Here is a 15725-nt window from a genome sequence, read left to right as displayed (position 1 = left end):
AGGAATTCAAAATGCTCCTGGCATGACAGACTGGGCACGCTGGTGGGAGATACACATTCAGGTCCATGTCAGTAAAGGAACAATTCAGTGCTGTCTCCTGCATTTTGGAGGAGTGTCCAAACCATCCCCCAGACAACAGAGGCAACACTGCAGCACCTGTGTCCTCCCTCTTCACATGACCTGTGCTGTCATCCCACTCTTTTTCATTCATCCAGAAATAAATCAGAGAGGGAAGACACAAGCTCTCATTTTCTTGCAGAGGTAGGGGGGGGACGTAGTGTATAAGGAAAGCAAAACATATTTTCCCAGAATTTCAGTTCAGAGGCTAATAGAAAGCATTCATTTTTAATGACATTTCTAGTGCAGAACTGACATTTCACCTCTACAATACATCTGGGTAACTGTAAGTGCAGTTCCAGCGCAAGGAATAGCTTTTTAAGGCTAAGGCTTTAGTGATGAAGCAATATGAGAACCATACACATATACTGTCATTTGGATTAACCTGGCAATGCTTCCATGTAAACAAGGTCTAATGGTGGACACCATCTGTCCTTCCAACACGTTTTCAGTTCACACTCTGCCACGAGAGGCGAGTTCCTCTCCACTGCTCAGTTGTAGCAGGGAATCAAAGCATGGAAACCACATGAGCAGAGATTACACAGATTCTCAAGTCTGGTAGCCAGATGTTTGTTTGCAAGAGTGAGTGTAACCAGATGATTTCTCTGCCTTTTTTTCTCCAAACATTCAGAAGAGGTTAACAGAATGACACACGCAGAGATAAGTTCATGATCATATTTGAATATTTAGACACATATTAGCCCCTTCAAAACTGTAATCCATAAGGATCCATAATCAAACAGCACGGCTAGGGTTTTCAGATGTCGGGTCCAGTTCAGACTCTGCAAGAAGCTCCAAGTGAGTAAGAGCCAGACTAGGACTTCTCCATATTGCTGCCCTGATGCCAGGACCAACCCAATGGTGCAGTCCACAGAATCCCTTTGCAGCCGACCCTAAGCAGTACATGGAGACAGCTTCTCAGTTGGCCATGGACAGTTTTGCCCTTTTCTAACCATGCAAAACTGCCCTACAGTGAACTCTTTGGGACTTGAAATAAAAAATACAGCAGGAAGATCATTGCACTGTTGTGACATACTGGCTGCTGATGCGAAGTGCTCAGCAGAGGAAAGAGGGCTTTGATGGGATTGTGCTATATCCTAACATGAACTAGCTGCTTGGATACTTCTCTGAGGCCACAGAAATGTGCTACTTTCTAAATGAAGCTGACATTGAAGCTTGCTGAGCAGGCCAGCTCAGAATCAGTAGATGCAGATGTTACTTTCAAGGACCAGTTTAAAGGGTGAAAACTCATCACCAGCCCACACCTCCATCTGTTCCACAGTGTCTATGCCAGACAAGTCACATCTGGAACAAAACCATTTAGTTCCATTTAATATCCTCAGCTTTCTCCTATACAAGACATAGGTTTGAGCCTCACACACACCATGTGCATTGCACAGGCTCACACCAGTTAGAGAGAAAGCATTTAGGACAGCAATGAGTATCAGCAGGTGGACAACAACCACCACTTAACTGCTATGACTTACATTTTAGATAAAACAAAATCCAGGAATAATTCTTAATTCTCAGCTAGATAATAGAGAAAAGCAGCAATTCTGGCTCTGAACTGCTTTTAACTGACCTGGATCTCATGAAGGCAAGTGAAAAACTCCCACTGGAGCTTTTGACCCTCAGACAAGCTAATTCCAGTTGATTGTTCCCATTTTATTTAGTTATGCAGTCAAGCACCACACCCTACACTTAAGCTTTCATAAATATCCCTTTATCCCCAAAAAACCCAGGTGACAGTTTTAGTTTTGTGATCCTTATTCTTTCATAAGAAAAACAAATAAGCAGAAATTAATGAGCATTTCTTCCTTGTAAATACCAGTATAGCTTATTGCAATTAAACCCAAGGAGAAGTAGGGGAGTCCAGATGGAAGAAAAGGGTTAAGTCACCCTGACACAAGTTCCTCTCAGTCACTTGGGAAATGAACTCAAATACTCAAAGAATCCAAGAGTCAAGCTCTTCTCCTGGCAGGCTGGCCAGGTTCACATGCATCTTTTATGGGAGGGAGAAATCAATGGCAGTTTAATGATGTATCCTTTGAAAGCCTGCATTTCCCCTCACCACTACAGCCTCTTAACACAATTCTGCTGCAGGGATAAGAGTGGCTGGAAACAGCCCAGTGAAGCATTTAGTCAGAAGACACATACATAGAGAGACAGAGAATTTCTTAAACACTACCTTTGTGAGCCCAAAATGCTTTTTTTGAAACAGTTCTGAATCACTTTTGGGAGAAGCCTGAGGCTTGAAGCCCACAACAGCTGCCCCGACAGACAAGAACATCAGACTTCCCCAGCAGCTGTAGGGCCTGGGGAGCTTCTGGATTCCTGGAAATACTGACAAGTTTTCGATTCTGTCCCGTTTTGATCACAGCCAAATTTCAAAATTCCTGAAAACTGGAAGGCCTTGCTTTTAGCTACCTCAGGTCTGAATTTCTAGAAGCATAACAAGGGTTGCAACATAACCATTTCCTGTCAAGTTCAAATATTGAAACAGTACAAATTAGTCCTTCTGAGAACTGTGAGATTACCTTAAAATCATGACACTTAAATTAACAGATGTTCTTTCTCCTTACCTTCTGGCTTGCAGATCTCTGATATGTCAGTGACATTTCTTGCAGTAGCAATGTAAAAACTTTTAACCTTCTCTTATAAAAACACAGTAAAACTGAAATTCCTGTCCAGTAATCTGCTACTGCTGTTACAAAGCTTATGGACAAAAATAGATGAATTACCGTGCTATTTGCTTCTAAATCTGACTTTTTAAAGCTACAGCTCTATTGCCAGTAGCATAAAGGATAAACCTTAAGATGCAGGCACTATGGAGCAGCTGGTGAGAAGGAACACAGCTGCAAGGAACAGAACTGCAGAAGGAAGTGGAGCTCAATAAGGATTCTCGGCAGAGGTAGGGAGAAGCCAGGGAAGTATAGACTTGGTTCCTTCCCAGAAAGAAGGTGGTGAAAACAAGAAAGGACTAAGGAATTGTAGACAGACCTGGACTTTTCAAAGTTTTTACCTTCCTCAATGGGAGAAAACTCCACCAGAGGAAGACAGATTCTGAAAGCCTATCCGCAAATAGGTAGTGCAACAACCAGCACCCTTTGTATGTTTCCCCAGAGTTCTGCAGAAATTACTGCTTCCAGAAAACTGTTGTTTCTTCTGCAAATTTATGTGTAACAGGAGCCCACAACTATGGGGACTGACAGTCATTTCGTGTTGTCAAGACTTCCCAAGTGCTGTACTGTAAGGGAGTTCTTGGTCTTCCAGGGATTTGCCATTGACCCAGACAAGCTCTAAAACATTTCTGTGGGACATGCGTGTCAAAGCTGCTGCAGTGGTGTCACAAGGCTACCTGGTTCCACCACCAGCTCTGGCAGGTCCAGGCAGTAGGTTTGCTGACTCATCTCTGTGCTAATTTGTCTGTCCATATCTTTAGGTGAGAAGATCCAGTGAAAAGCTAGTGCAGCAACAGCCCTATAAAGCAGCAAGGTTGTAACTGCAAATGTCCATGCTCTCTGCAGACTTGGCTTAATTACAGCAATGGAACAGACTTCCTCCCCTGTGGATAAATCTGTGGTCTCTGCACTTGAAAGACCATTCAGGATGTCGTGTTCCATGTGACACACAGACACAGTCAAAGACTGATAAAGCATCATTTTCATTAAGAGTACCTCCCTCTAGCCTTTTCCTGCCTGACTCTAAATTCTGTATTTGACCATATGTATTACCATAAACTGTCTTCTCCACAGCAGCATTGTCTCCTCCTCACATAGGAGGTGACAAGGGTCACCTTGATTATTTATAAAGTGGAAACCCAAACACTTTCCCGCCTGTGCACTGAGAACGCTGAGCCAGGCTTCCTAACCTGACTCTTGGAAATGCAAGTCAGAAGCCCTAAGACAACTGAGTAAGGTAGACGTACACTCCCACCTAGTGGGGAATGCACAGCTCTGGGTCTCTGGGACAGGAGCTGCTTCAGTTCTGCAGTCACACACACACTCCTAACACCGACCCCCAGAGAAGCTTGTCTTTTTGAGTCAATGGGGTGATAGCAGCTATGATGAAATCTGAGAGCATTACTTCTAATCATTAAGCAGAAGGAAAAGGCACGTTAAGACTACTAAGTTACCAGTATTCTATCTGCTAGTATTAGACATGACTGCAAACACAACTGTTTTGCTTTATACTAGTGTAATGATTAACTTCTGCAAGGTCAATGCCACAGGCACGTAAAATACTAGTAGAATGGCACAGCAGCATTTTAAACCTACTTTGCCACACCAGAGAGAACTAAATTGTTGAATGCAAAACAAAGACAAGTAAGTCTTCAGTAAAGAGACCTAGAAGAGTGGACCAGCTCACAAGTTGAGTCACTGTCAGTATTTTCTGGAGATAATTTGGGGGTTTACTACTTTGGGGGGTTTTAATATATGCTGTAGATAAAGGTGAAATAAAAAATTGTGAAGTGGAAAGTAGAAGCTGGAGGGAAAAAGCATCTTCCATGTATTTCCATTTCTGCATGCTCACTAAAGACACCCAGAGGCCCCTCCTGTTTCACAGCAGGATGAAGTCGTCATCCCCTCCAGCTTGCTGGGGCTGGGATGGCATCATCCCCATGGCCTGCTGTGGAGGGGCAGCGAAAAGGCTGCAAGAGCTTGGTTTGGTTGGCCTTGAATTACTTTAATCTGTTCAAGTACACACGCTTTGTGATTCACATTAGCCTTCAAATGTCTTTTTGCATGTTGGCAAAAAAAATCACAAACGTGCACTTGCATTTTGCAGCAGTGTGCTGCCCTTTCAGACCTGACTGCACCTGTTTCTGAAAAGAACTTCAGCCACCAAAATCTGTAATCTGCAAACCAAAGTCTCTGTGTGCAGCAGCTCTGCCATCCCCAAGTATTGCTTATGGGATCATCCTGATGCACCGTTCTTCCAACTCAACACACAATCACTTCCCAGAATTTGGGTTAGGTAGTGCCTTTGTTGCCCTCCTGAAAATTATTCCAAGTTCTTATTTTAACATCCTGTGGCTTACACACAAATTAACTGTGTCTACAAACGTGGCATCTTCAGCAGCAACGTGGGTAAGCACTGACAAAAGCTAGGCCCAGGGGACTGCCAGGATGCAATTCTGCAACTCTTCTGTTTGGCCCAGGTCAAAGACCAATCTAGCAGTCACGCCAGTTTGTATACAGCTTTGGACTTCCTACGTTCAGACTTGGGTAGAACATAAGGCAGCAGAACAGGGTCAGCAGCTGACTGAAAGGAAGAGATGAGCAGAGCTTCTTCTTAACGTAGTGCACAGCAGAAACTGAGCTTTACCAGCATGTGTTGGGTCTCACACTACTGGCTTTAAAGCCTCAGCAAGTGCTGGTTGTGCTCAAGGAGCACTGTGCAGTTTAAAGCCTCACCGTCTGGAGCTAACTCAGGCTTCCTCCATATCTTAAGCAGTCCTTTCCAGAGCACCAGCCTATAAGCAAATTTACCTCTCTGTTCTTCTGGAGCATGCAGTACCAAGAAGATACCTGGCATACACTTCATGGCACTCAACAAAACCCTGCCTCAGCATTCACTCATTATGAGGAGGAGCCCCCCACTAGTTTGGTTTTTTATCTCTACTACGTGGTATTTCACCATTTTGTAGACTTGAATAAGGAACAGAAAAAGACCTCTGCTGTTTCCTTCACCTTCAAGAAGACACCATGGTAAATACAATGTGCCAACCATTTCTTACATTTTTCAAGACCACCTGAGCATGCTCCAACACCAGATGCTACTTCATTCCTGCTTCAAGCATTAAGTTTAATTGGTTATTAGTTCTTCAGGAGCATAGCTATGTGGAGACAACTCATACTTGATATATGTAATTGGTCTCAGCTAAAGGATGTTCTATGATATACTTTAACAGTTAGTATGAACTGAGTATCCCATGCTGTCATTCAGGTCCTATGTGAACCATTTTGCCTGACCCAGGACTGTGATCCCTTGCCCAAGGCAACACTTCAAAAGCTCGTGCATCAGTGTAGTACATGAAGAGCTCACATAAGAGATGCAGGAAAGGGTAGGGATGACCGAAGACAGTCAATTCAGGCAGGCACAGCAACACCTCCTTCTCCTTTCTTCTACCTGTTCACCCTGTAAAAAAGCTCCACAGCCTGTAATACAACCATGTACGAAAGGTATTTTTTCTCTTCCCATTATTTTTACACCAAGTAACTGGACCAGCTATTACTAAAAAAAAAAAAAAAAAAAAAAGTCTCTTCCAGACAGTTATAGAAGATTCTTCTTTTGAGTTTTATTTGTTTATAGCAACATCAGCACATATTTCCACTTAGGTATTTTACTGCAACAAGGAAATCCATTACCTCATTAAGCTTTAGCAAGGTGACCTATGTTTTATACGCAATGGAAAAGATTAAAGTGTCTCCCTTTGTTGCACAACAGTTTAAAGCTTCAAACTCTAAGTAAATACCTCACTGAATTAAACAAGCAGACACTTTGCTTGATTATGAAATGCTTTCGTTGGATGAGTGAAGTGTTTTCTGAGTAGAGCAATTAATTTGTAAGCCACAGGCACTACTACAAGAGTGGTATTAGAGTAGAAGTGGTGACATTTTAGTAGTCTGTGCAAGAATTCCACTCTACTTTTTGCAAGCTGCATATCTTGAAGATACATTCTCCCAGTTGATCACATTCCAGATGGCTTTCAAATAATCAGGTCGAACATTTTTATACTGAAGATAATAAGCATGTTCCCATACATCGATTCCTAGCAAAGGAACGAGACCTGTGAAAAAAGAGGATAAATTATGCATATCTATGAAAACACGCTTTACATTTGAATTTTTACGTGGCATCCCCAAGCTGTGCCCTATTACTGAGTCTTAATCTGCAGGAAGACAAAGAGCTCTGCAGCACGTGGGTGCTTACTGCAACATTTTACAGAACTGTGTGTCACATGCACATACCGCATAAAATGAAACAGCTGATTCAGGTAAACACATCTATAAATACTCTAGAACTGCCCTGAAGACATAACTGAAACCAGGTGAAGTAATTTTTGAAAGGTTTACATCTTTTGCGCAGTTATGCAAGCACTTTCATAAAAAATTACACTATGATGATCTCTTGGCATGCCAGTTTGCTTCCAATATTTTAATTACAAGTTATTCCTTAAATGCCTAATTACCTCCTCGCTTTTGTGCTAAAATATCCTTCTCACTGAATTTTTAATGGGAAGTTTTCATGAGAGGAGGATAAAATTTACCCCCATTATGCTCTAAGTCCCTATACTAAAATCTCTGTTTTTTCCCCCTACTGATAACACAGACTACTGAAAAAACATGAAATTTCTATGAATTCTCTATGAATTCTACAGAACATGTTTTAAAGATATCTGCAAAAGGATCTGGACAAGCAGTCACTGCAGGCAGGATTCTCACTAGTCATGATCTCTTCTCTCAGGGAAGGGTGTCCAGCCTGTCTTTACCACTTCCATGTCTCTCTAAGCAAGTAAAAATATCTTCAAAAGTGATCACTGCCAGTACCGTAATGCTTGCATAGCTGCAAGATTTATCCACATCCTAGGATTATTTAACTGACACTCATTACTCTTTGCCAATATTGAGGAAGCAAATCATAAGGTTCCATTTTAAATCCAGCCTACATGGTAACAACTTACTATGTGCACCTTCCCCTCTCCTGTTGTTTGGCCTACACTGACAATTTTGTGAATAGTTCCTCTGTCAGAGAAAAAAAAATCCAAAGGCAAGAGGCTTAATCTTGTTTGATACAGGCAAGTTACTCCAGTTACTCAAAAATAATCCAAAGAAGCCTAAATTAAAATTATTGTCTAAGTGGAAAACACTTCCACAATATGGCCCATCTATTTTGCCTTGGACTAGAGACTTTTAACCCTACTGCTCTTCACAGTTTTTAAGTCCTGCTTTACAAATGCTGTTTTAAAAACTGCAAGTTTTCACTTCTTCTGGTACAGATATTCTGTTTTCCAGATTTATCCAGCAATTTCTTCTCAGCATTGTCCACAAACCGCTTTTCAGATCTCATACCCTTGCCTATGAAATCTACAAAGACAGAAGCAGAGGGAAAGGACAGACACCTGACCTGTTGTTCCTTGCAAAGGGTCTTGATTTGCACAAGCTGCTATTTGTAGGCGTCCCTGCTCTTTGTTATAGCCAAGCCACCCCCAGCCTGATCCTTGAACACCAACTGATAGGGCTGTCAGCTTCTCCTTGAAGTTTGCAAAGGAACCAAAGTCACGCTTAATGGCTTCCATCAATTCTCCTTTAAAAAAAAAGCACAGAAAGATGAGAGGCATATAAACTTCATTCAAACCCCCTCAAGTTTATGTAACAGCTTTTTTGAGATCTGTATTATAGGGCCCTCACCTTTAATTGCATGTCACTTGTAGGTAATCAGCACTCTGTCCTCCCCAAGGGGATTTCTTCCTTTGGGCTTTATCTGCTAACCTATCCCTATTTGAACTGGAGCACAACTCCAGTCACTAGGCTGGGTGGGTCTGCAGGACATTTCTTCCCTTTCTATGAACCCGAGTACCTATGGCAACTTACTTAGCATAGCTTTATACAAGTATTTTCTCTTATAAAGATGGAAAGGACAATATAGAGCAATAGTCAAGTATTTTGCAGTGTATACATAATCAGTTTTAGAAATTAAAAATACTTCGCACAAGACTAGCTGTTTATACTCTTGGCTTCCATCCAAAAAAACACCCAAACTCCTCAGAAGTGTGTAACTGTCACACAGAAAGGCGAATTAACTCTGAAAAATAAAGATTGTTTAGACTCTTTCAAAGAAAAAAGAGATCATCATTTCTACTTGTTAATTAAAACTGATGCAACAAATCACTGTAACAAGCACTAACCTTTAGGCTCCCCTCCTCCATTTGGAGAAAGGTTTGTCCAGAAGATGGTGTGATTGATATGACCCCCACCGTTGAACTTCAGTGCAGGCTGAAGTGACACCTGAGTTGTAACATCACCTAAAGATGCAGAATATAAAAATACATAGATAAATAAAACCATTATCATCACCACAGTAGGCTGTAAGTTGCCACAAGGCCTCCACTGATCTCCAAAATCCTTCTACGAGTCTATAATGTATCTACGGAAAACATACGGTTTGTGACTGTTATCCCTACCTTAGACAGTCACAGACAAACTGTAATAAAGATTTCTTTATCTTTTACCTTTTCTTATGCTGTAATGATAAGTGATCTGCCAATACTGCAACTATCAGGCAGTCCATAGTACACACATAAGATCTACTGCCATTCTACAGCAGAATAAAGCAACTAGTACAGCCAGAGAACTCTTTAAGCACCCAGCACTTGGAAATTGTTGAGTATCACCACAAGACATGAACGCTACTCCCCCATCAGCTCACTGATTTGCAAACTAAGAAATACAGGGCAGTTTGTGCTTGAGAGAAAGTCAAGGAGTACAAAAACAAAATGTTCTTCTCCCTCCTATCTTTTGTTTCATTTTGAGGTTTTTTTGGAGGGGGATACTTGCAGGAAGAGTGATCCAGATCATTTTAGTCCACACATAACAGAACACTGCATCTGAAATCAAGATCAGACAACTCTGTACTTCCTCCATGCTATAAAAATGCTATATTCCTTAAGGAATTCACTGATGCCTCGTTGCACCACTTCAACACAAGTGTTTTGAATAGTATTTTTGCTTTTAAAAGCAGTGAAGCATTTCAAAGATTTTTAAAGTTTTTTCCATCAGTCCAATACATTCTTTCAAAACGAATCAGGGGGCAGCTGTTTCCTTCACACTCTCTCAGGAATGAGTGGTAGAAATTTTCCTATAGCAAAAAAAGAGTGACCTCGACACAGACATGAAGGCAAGCTCCAATGCAGTAGCACACCTGTTACTAAGGTTTTAATTCAGGATTCCATGTTCTCAGCATCTCCTTGTACCCTTCACAAACTACAGACAGGTACAGGACTGAAACAAAGCATCCAATGTAGTTTGTAAAAACACTATCTGGATATCAAGGATAAGATATCTCTCATGCCCAGTCAAATGGCATCTTCAGGACATTTTCCTTGAATTTTGCATGCCTTAATAACACTTTCAAGTTCATTCAGAGCACACAACATATCGCAAGCCAGAAATAAAAAAAATAACTTAGAATGTCTTTAATACGTTCATCACTCTTTATTCTACCATTCCTTAGAAGAATTCACTCCACAAGACCACTAGAAACCATAGCTGGCATTTGACCATTGCCCTTAAAACAAAAATATCTGTGCTGCTGAACACTGCACGGGGGAAAAAAAATAAAAGAAAAAAAGGTAACTTGCCCTTAAATTACAAAGTTACAGCGAAAGTATATTGGAATTTATTGGTATACAGAGTCCATGGACAATTCAGTAAATCGAGACAGACAGCTCAGAGGTGCTTAGGACACTAGTCAGCTCAGCTTCTCAGTCAAAGTCATTTGTTTCCTTGAAATGGTGCAGCACAGGTCACTTGATGGTCAGGGAGCAGCAGGGAAAACTGTGGTACTCAAAAGCTTTCACTAAGTTTCAGGTGAATAGCCTTCAATTAGCAAATCTCATACATTTTGATGGACCAGTAATCAGAACCAGTTTATGCTGAAACAAAGTCCTGTGCTGCACCCTATCACAGAAGCGCATACTCATTTTCAAGTAAGTCGACAACATAAGCCAAGAGGACAGCTTTTACTTTTTTCTACGCAGATACAGATAGGTGAAGAACATGTTAAAGATAATCTGAAGAGAATACTTCACTTCTGTTGCTGAACAAGAGCCATTGACAAAGTTCTGTTGTCCAGAAGAGATATTAAGATAGTGATCAGATTTGTTATGACACTGATAAACAGCGCAGCAAGATTTTTGACCATCTCAGTTTCAAAAAACTGACAATATTGACAGAATGAAGTGACAGTTCAGACTTTGTCCTTTCCTAAAGTCTGGTCTTAGAAATTTTTCTAATAATGGTCAAAACACTACACAAAGGATACCAATTAGGGGGGGAAAAAAAAACCAAACCAAACCAAACCAAACCAAACAATACACTCTCAAGTACCTCAGTTAAGTGTTTGTCTGCTTTGATGTGCATGACCATCACCAGTTAATAATCCATTTGCAAAATAATCTGCACAAAATCCTTAGGGAAAATTGATCTCTACCTTTAGGTACAACATTTCAACAGTAAGCCATGAGATGCTACCAAAAGCCACGATTTTTAAAAAATACTTCAAAGGATCCACAGCACTGCCAGTGTTTCTGATAACCAAAAATTCTGCCTCCGCTAATGGCTGAAGCCTTGGTCATTAAACAGTACCAGTAACCTCAGCAGCAGACACACTATCTTCTTAGAGTTCAGTTCCCTCCCCAGTTGTGTCTGCACTAATTACATCTCTGGAATACACCTTTCCTGGATCCACCACTGGCAGGGCAAGACAGCAATCAATCTTGATCTCCTGATTCTTAACTGAATCACATTACTTCATTAATTTAGACTGCATAAGTTATTTTTAGGCTTACTTCGGCACTTGAAAATCTCCATTCTCTATTCAGACGCTGTGGTAATTATTTAGCAAGGGATGCGTGGTTCAACTTACACAGATGTCGGCACCTCTCACTTTCTGAACTGAGCTCAGCTAAAATTACACTGTGAAGCCACCTGGCAAATAGCCAGAGGTGAGCCTATACAGTAATCACTTCTTTGAGGTAAACTGACACCCTTTATGAAGATCAACACAAGAAGAAAAAAAAAAAAACAAACCAGGAAAATATTCCACCTTTTTAAAAAGATAGACATGTAATTTCAGACATGTTCCTCGGTCCCACCAAAAGTAGTTTTGGAAAAAAAAAACATTTTGTGTTGCAGTGTAGCTCTGCTACAACTGCAAAGTTTTCACAGAAGTCAGTGCCTCTCAAGATTTCAGATTCCAACAAAAAAATTCTGTGATGGCTTGCTGCTTATTTTAGTGTCTCACACAGACTTGCAGCCTACACAGCCCCTTAAGCCAGCCCAGTGATGTAACTGATACCCAAATTCAGGTCTCTTCACTGTGTGTTAGATATGTTAACTGCATATTCATCTTACCTCCACTTGTAGGCAACTGAGATTATTTACCAAGACTAAGCAGAGCATCTGATGTGAAAACCATCAAGACGTACAAATTCCATTTTATATACCTTTGCTACTAACCTTTTATTACAAAGTACTCATTCAGTAAAATGACTGAAATTTCCTATTGTCTCAGATTTTGTTTGGTTCTAGTTACTAAAGTAAATATGGACTAAACCCACAATCAATAAATTTTTTCTAGTTATACAGTACTACAGAGAACAGAATCCATGCTTTTCAGTTTCATTAAATTTCCAATTATCAGCACCACTGAAGCTTACAATGAGAGATTTTACCTAACAATACTACAAGCACATAATCCAAAACTTTTAAGACAAACTATTTCCCTTTTTTTCCTCTCCTGTATCATCTTTGCCGATAAGCTTCCATCTCACCTGTTGACTGTGGATATACAAACCTTTTGCCAGTGCCTCTTTGTATTTCTCCTCTGCAACGTTCAGGTTATTCACGTAGGCAGCATGATGTTTGCTGTGGTGCAGCTGCATGATCTCTGCATTAATATGAGGTTCCAGAGCAGCATAATCATATGGCAAGTCAGGAAGAGTGTGCTTTTGCCTAGGAACCAAGCATCCCAATGGTGCTACCAGCTTAGCACTGCTTCTAGAAGAGAAAAAAAAACCCAGAAGGAAACAGTCTTAGTAATACTGGGGCTCTACCAGTGAAACAGACTGAAACCATCACTGTTATAATCAGCTGCTTTAAGTACTGGGGTATCCTAAGTGAAGAACTCAAATTTCCATTTTTCAAGAGCTCAAAGCAAGCACACTCTGTAGCTTAACTGCAAAGATGAATTCATAGAAAGGCCACATATACGGGGCTTTGCAGTGTAAAGCTACTGCTTCTCAAACCAAGACCCCAGACCATTGCGAAGAGTCACACACTCTCCCAAACATGCAGGCCAGTGAAAAGCAGGGACAGGAATGGAAAGACAGTAACAACACGCTGACATTCAAAGCTTCGCCTAATCTTTATTGATTAAAAATAGAAGTAAAGCTGCTGCTGAGGTGCCCTTCCCTCACTATTCACAAGGTCCCCGTACTGCGAAATAAAGAGGCTAAAACACCTGTACGGTCACCGAGTTTCCAGGACCGAACCTCTACAGCATTAACACTGACAACATGTGCTTCCCTCTCTGCGCAGTGGGTACCGGGAAAGCACACTCAACGTGATGCCGGGGCAGCCGCGATGACGGCACAGAAAACCGCGCAGGTGGTGTTACCCTTCCCCATTTTAACACCTCGCCCTTGTCAGGCGACATGATAAGGGCCACGACGACAGGAGAACCGCCGGGCCGGCAGGACGGTGAGCTCCTGAGGCCCTTCGCCGTATCGCTGGTGACCTTGACATAACCCTGGGACACAACACAAGCAAAACCCTCGGGGCCCTGAAGAGTGACCGTGGGGGGCGACTCCAGACAGCAAAGACGACAGGGTCTGCAGCACTATGTCGGGCCACCACTGCCCCTGGATGGAGGGCGCCGACAGAACGTGGGAGGGCGCAAGGACGATCGCCAGCAGCCCCCTGCCGCGGGCCGGCGCTGCCGGGGAGGAGCAGCCGGCAGCAGCGCGACTTCCCTCCGCGCGAAATGGCGGGGGGGCCGAGGGGCGAGAAGAAGACCCTCCCGCCCCCTCCTCCCCCGCTTCCCTCTTTTCCCCCCACGGCTCGGCGGCGGAGGGGGAGGGCGAGGGCGGCGCGGCCGCCGCCTCACGCCGCGGGGCTCTGACCGACCCCGCGCTGCCCCCGTGCGCAGCCCCGTTCTCACCTGCCCGCGGAGGCAAAGCGGCACAACATGGCGGCGCCTGGAGCCGGGCGCGACACGGACGGCGCAGCCGCGTCCCCGCCCGCCCCCGCGGCTGAGGGGGCCGAGCTCCGCCGGGCCGCAGGTGACCTGGCCCCGCAGTCACAATGTTTCTTCAGATGGAGGAAAACAGCACTTTTTAAACAACGGGCGTAGCGCGTCGCTATTAGCAGAACCGCTGTTTAGAGTCGTTATCTTAAAACTCGGGCCCTCCGTAGCTCCAAGCGAGGCGAGGCTGCCCGGGAGCCCCTACGAAGCATAAGGAAGCGCGCCGGGTACCTGTGCCCGTTGTAGGGCTGCTGGGCACCCGGCTCCTGTCTCCTCTCCGAGAGGCGACAGCACCACAGCACAGCTGTCTGTGATAAGCTTTTGAAAACCTGCCTGGCTAAGACACGTTTTGTCAGTTTAGTGCCAGGACTAACAGCACTAACAAATACCTTTTCAGTTATTCTGTCTACGACTTACTTTTGTTGGTTCATTTCTTTTACCCATTTTCGAGTGCATCTTGCTTCCCAAAGTCTGCTTTCCTCGTGGTAGCAAATCAGTGGCCTTTGGTGCTCATGAAAATCCTTCATTCAGCTAAATTCAGCTCCCGTCAGCTAAAATAATCAGTATGGTTAGTGCAAACGAGTTCAGAGACCCATTAAAAACTGGTTCTCCATAAAGGTCAGTGAGGAGAGCTCATCCCTCAGTTAGGAGGCACTCTGCAGACAACACAAACATTAGGTAAAATTTAAATTTTGTGGAAGTCATCTCTCTTCCCACAAAACCTTCAATCTTTACATTTTGTCCTTTTAAATAAAAACATCTATATTCTAAGATCTTACAGCACCCACATTTACCAGACTACAAAAAACTCAAGTTACAAAATTTCAGTAGGGGTTAGGCCTGACCAATATTGTTGAAAATAAATAACCTCATCTTGCCAATTACCAGGAAATGCACCTGGACAGACCCACACAGGGAATCTCAGCCCACTGTGAGGCACAGGGCAGTAGTGTATCCATCCCCCCACCTCTTGAGGCACTCCAGAAAACCACACTTAGTTTCTCTGATCAGCCAGTGGTACTCTTGCAGAAATCTGAGACATGAAAATATCTCTCAGTAGCTAAGATAAAAGGTGAATTCACCAAAATCAACAAGTTCCCCCCAAATGCTGAAAATACATGCAGCAAGATATAGGCACTACCTAATTTATTTATTAGTGATCAATAAAATGTAATCTTTTGTTAAAATTAACCAACTACATTCAGGATTATTAAGTGTCATAATATAAGCACTGACAGCCAGACAAGAACATGAATATTACAAGCTTTAGCATTTGTATATATACTATGCTGTAGTTAACTACTGCTTGTAGAAAGCGTTCCATGAAAGTAAATCAGTATGATGTATTTTGTTATTATCTAGTGCAATTGCTGGGTTGCTTTTGTTTGGGGGGATGGGGGGGGGGGAAATCAAACAAATAAAGCACCCTCCATGCCTGCTTATTTAGAAGATACCCTCTAAGCAGGGGATAATAAGGGGAATGGCTTACCTTGCTTTAGTATTTTTCTCCGACAAGTTAAGCTGAGTTCTAGTCTGAGGGTATACTTTGGGGTTTTTTAACTCTTTAGCTAAGTGTTCTT

The 15725-nt window shown here is 42.6% G+C and overlaps 1 protein-coding gene across 1 annotated transcript; it reads right to left on the bottom strand.

Moving 5' to 3' along the window:
- Positions 1-6396: 6396 nt before the first annotated feature.
- On the bottom strand, positions 6397-14589 carry SOD2 (superoxide dismutase 2). Its single transcript, XM_027724730.1, has 6 exons — positions 14586-14589; positions 14062-14275; positions 12697-12899; positions 9029-9145; positions 8248-8427; positions 6397-6910 (listed from the first exon to the last, which is right to left on the bottom strand). The coding sequence occupies exons 1-6, from the start codon at positions 14587-14589 to the stop codon at positions 6765-6767; spliced, it is 864 nt and encodes a 287-aa protein (XP_027580531.1). The 3' UTR covers positions 6397-6764.
- Positions 14590-15725: the final 1136 nt, after the last annotated feature.

Source organism: Pipra filicauda, unplaced genomic scaffold, assembly GCF_003945595.2.
Source record: "Pipra filicauda isolate LSUMZ 115617 unplaced genomic scaffold, ASM394559v2 scaffold202_size1376763_pilon, whole genome shotgun sequence".
NCBI classification, from domain to species: Eukaryota; Metazoa; Chordata; class Aves; order Passeriformes; family Pipridae; genus Pipra; species Pipra filicauda.
Note: the sequence above shows the minus strand (reverse complement) of the source record. Positions and strands in the feature narration are given on the sequence as shown.